The 2,011-nt window shown below is 40.3% G+C and overlaps 1 protein-coding gene across 1 annotated transcript; it reads right to left on the reverse strand.

Moving 5' to 3' along the window:
- Positions 1–386: 386 nt before the first annotated feature.
- On the reverse strand, positions 387–1,186 carry LOC104800302. Its single transcript, XM_010523100.1, has 2 exons — positions 952–1,186; positions 387–784 (listed from the first exon to the last, which is right to left on the reverse strand). The coding sequence occupies exons 1-2, from the start codon at positions 1,184–1,186 to the stop codon at positions 387–389; spliced, it is 633 nt and encodes a 210-aa protein (XP_010521402.1).
- Between the last annotated feature and the right edge of the window lie 825 nt (positions 1,187–2,011).

The following is a 2,011-nucleotide window of genomic DNA, read 5'->3' on the forward strand; positions in this document are numbered from 1 at the left end:
AAGGTTAAGTCTACGTTGGTGTTCTATTGAGGACATGTCTTCATTTTCTAAGTGGATGCGGTGCATACATAATGATGGATCTATCCCTTTTATATCATCTAGAGTGTATCCTATTGCTCTTTTGTATTGTCTGAGTAAGTTTAGCAATTTCGCGATTTGACCTTCCGTCAGGGTGCTATTGATTATAATTGGATAGGTTTCCTCTTCCCCTAGAAATACGTATTTCAATCCGGAAGGCAAGGGTTTCATTTCGACATTAGGAGCTGATTTTGCATCCCAATCATTCGTTCCCCTTGTTCTCGTTAGGTTGGAACTTTCGTCGAACTCGAGTTTGTTCGGCGGTGGGTAACGGTCTTTTAGACTCCCGTCACTATTTTGGACATGTTCTACTCTGCAGAGGGCTTCAACAGGTACTGATGTAGTTGGATGTTGGCTTCGACCTCCGCGCCACTATTTAGTGCTCGAAGATATTCGTTTACCTCTTCATTGTCCACATATCCATCTCCCCTTGTAGCTTCCAAAGCTACTTCCAAGGGATCAAGATCGCGAAACTCCTCCAAGAATTCATCTGCTAGAGCATCCAACGCATCGATGTAACAAGCGGAGTCTACAGACATTGGTTGCTTAAGGTTCTTATCTAGTGTGAACTCGATTGTTTCACCTCCGATCTTTAAGGTGAGTCTTCCTGCTCTTACATGCACAATTGCATCTGCTATGTTTAAGAAGGGTCGACCGAGGATTATAGGTATTCTCGTGTCTTCATTCATGTCCATCACAACAAAATCTACCGGCACATAGAAGTCACCTACTTTTAAAGGCACATCTTCTAGTATCCCGAGGGGGTATTTAATTGATCGATCCGTTAACTGTAGCGTCATCCTTGTTGGTTTAAGTTCCCCTACGTTTAGCTTCTTGTAGATCGAAAAAGAGGTAACATGCTAACACTCGCACCTAGGTCACATAATGCCCTGTCTATTGTTACATTGCCTAGCTTGCATGGAATTGAGAAGCTCCCTGGATCGGTCATCTTAGGGGGTAGTTCATGCTTCAGAATGGCACTGCCTTCTAGACTGAAGGTCACTGTTTCCGTTTCAATTGTTCTCTTCTTTGCCAGAATATCCTTTAGGAATTTAGCATAGGAAGGCATTTGAGTGATGACTTCATGGAACGGTATAGTAACCTCCATTTTTTTCATCATTTCTACAAATTTCGCAAACTGACTCTCCTCGTTAGAATTTTTCAGCCGTTCTGGATACAGTATACGAGGTGGCTTTGCGGCGGGGGGGTATATAAGCGGATATCCCCTAATTTTGGTTTTCAGGATGAGACGGTATTTCTGGGGTTGTAGCATCGTCAACTCCGGCGTCCTTGGAGTTGGAATATTCGCCAATCTCTACTCCGCCCCTTTTTCGTTCCTCTAATTGTCTGCCACTCCTTAGTGCTAGCGTGGCATTGTTCTTCGGCTATCACTACAAGAAAAACTGTAATTTGCGACAGAAAAATCTGTCGCAACATGAAGAAGAATATGTCGGTAAAAAAAATTTGCGACAGATTACGACCGATGATTATCGGTCGCTAAATCGTTGTCGCAAAATCTGTGTAGTCGTGATTCTGTCGTAACTTTGCGACAGACAGATCTGTAGGTAGTCGGTCGCACATATACGACAGATGGCTATATGTCGGTAATCTGTCGCAAATCGGTGAATCCAGATCTATCGCATATTGCGACAGAAATAGGAGTAGGTATTCGGTCGCAACATAACGATAAAATAAATCGGTCGCACTCTGTCGCAATATACCGACCAAATATATCGGTAGGTATTCGGTCGCAACATTACGACAAAATTAATCGGTCGCACTCTGTCGCAAATCTATTATATAATTTTTTTAAAAAAATATTAATAAATAATAATTATTTAAATTAAATTAAATTTTAAAAAATAATTTTAAAAATATAAAATAAAAAATATTTATTTAAAATTAAAAAGTATTTATTAAATAAAAAGTATTT

The sequence above is a fragment of the Tarenaya hassleriana genome, unplaced genomic scaffold, assembly GCF_000463585.1.
Source record: "Tarenaya hassleriana unplaced genomic scaffold, ASM46358v1 Cleome66, whole genome shotgun sequence".
Lineage (NCBI taxonomy): Eukaryota > Viridiplantae > Streptophyta > Magnoliopsida > Brassicales > Cleomaceae > Tarenaya > Tarenaya hassleriana.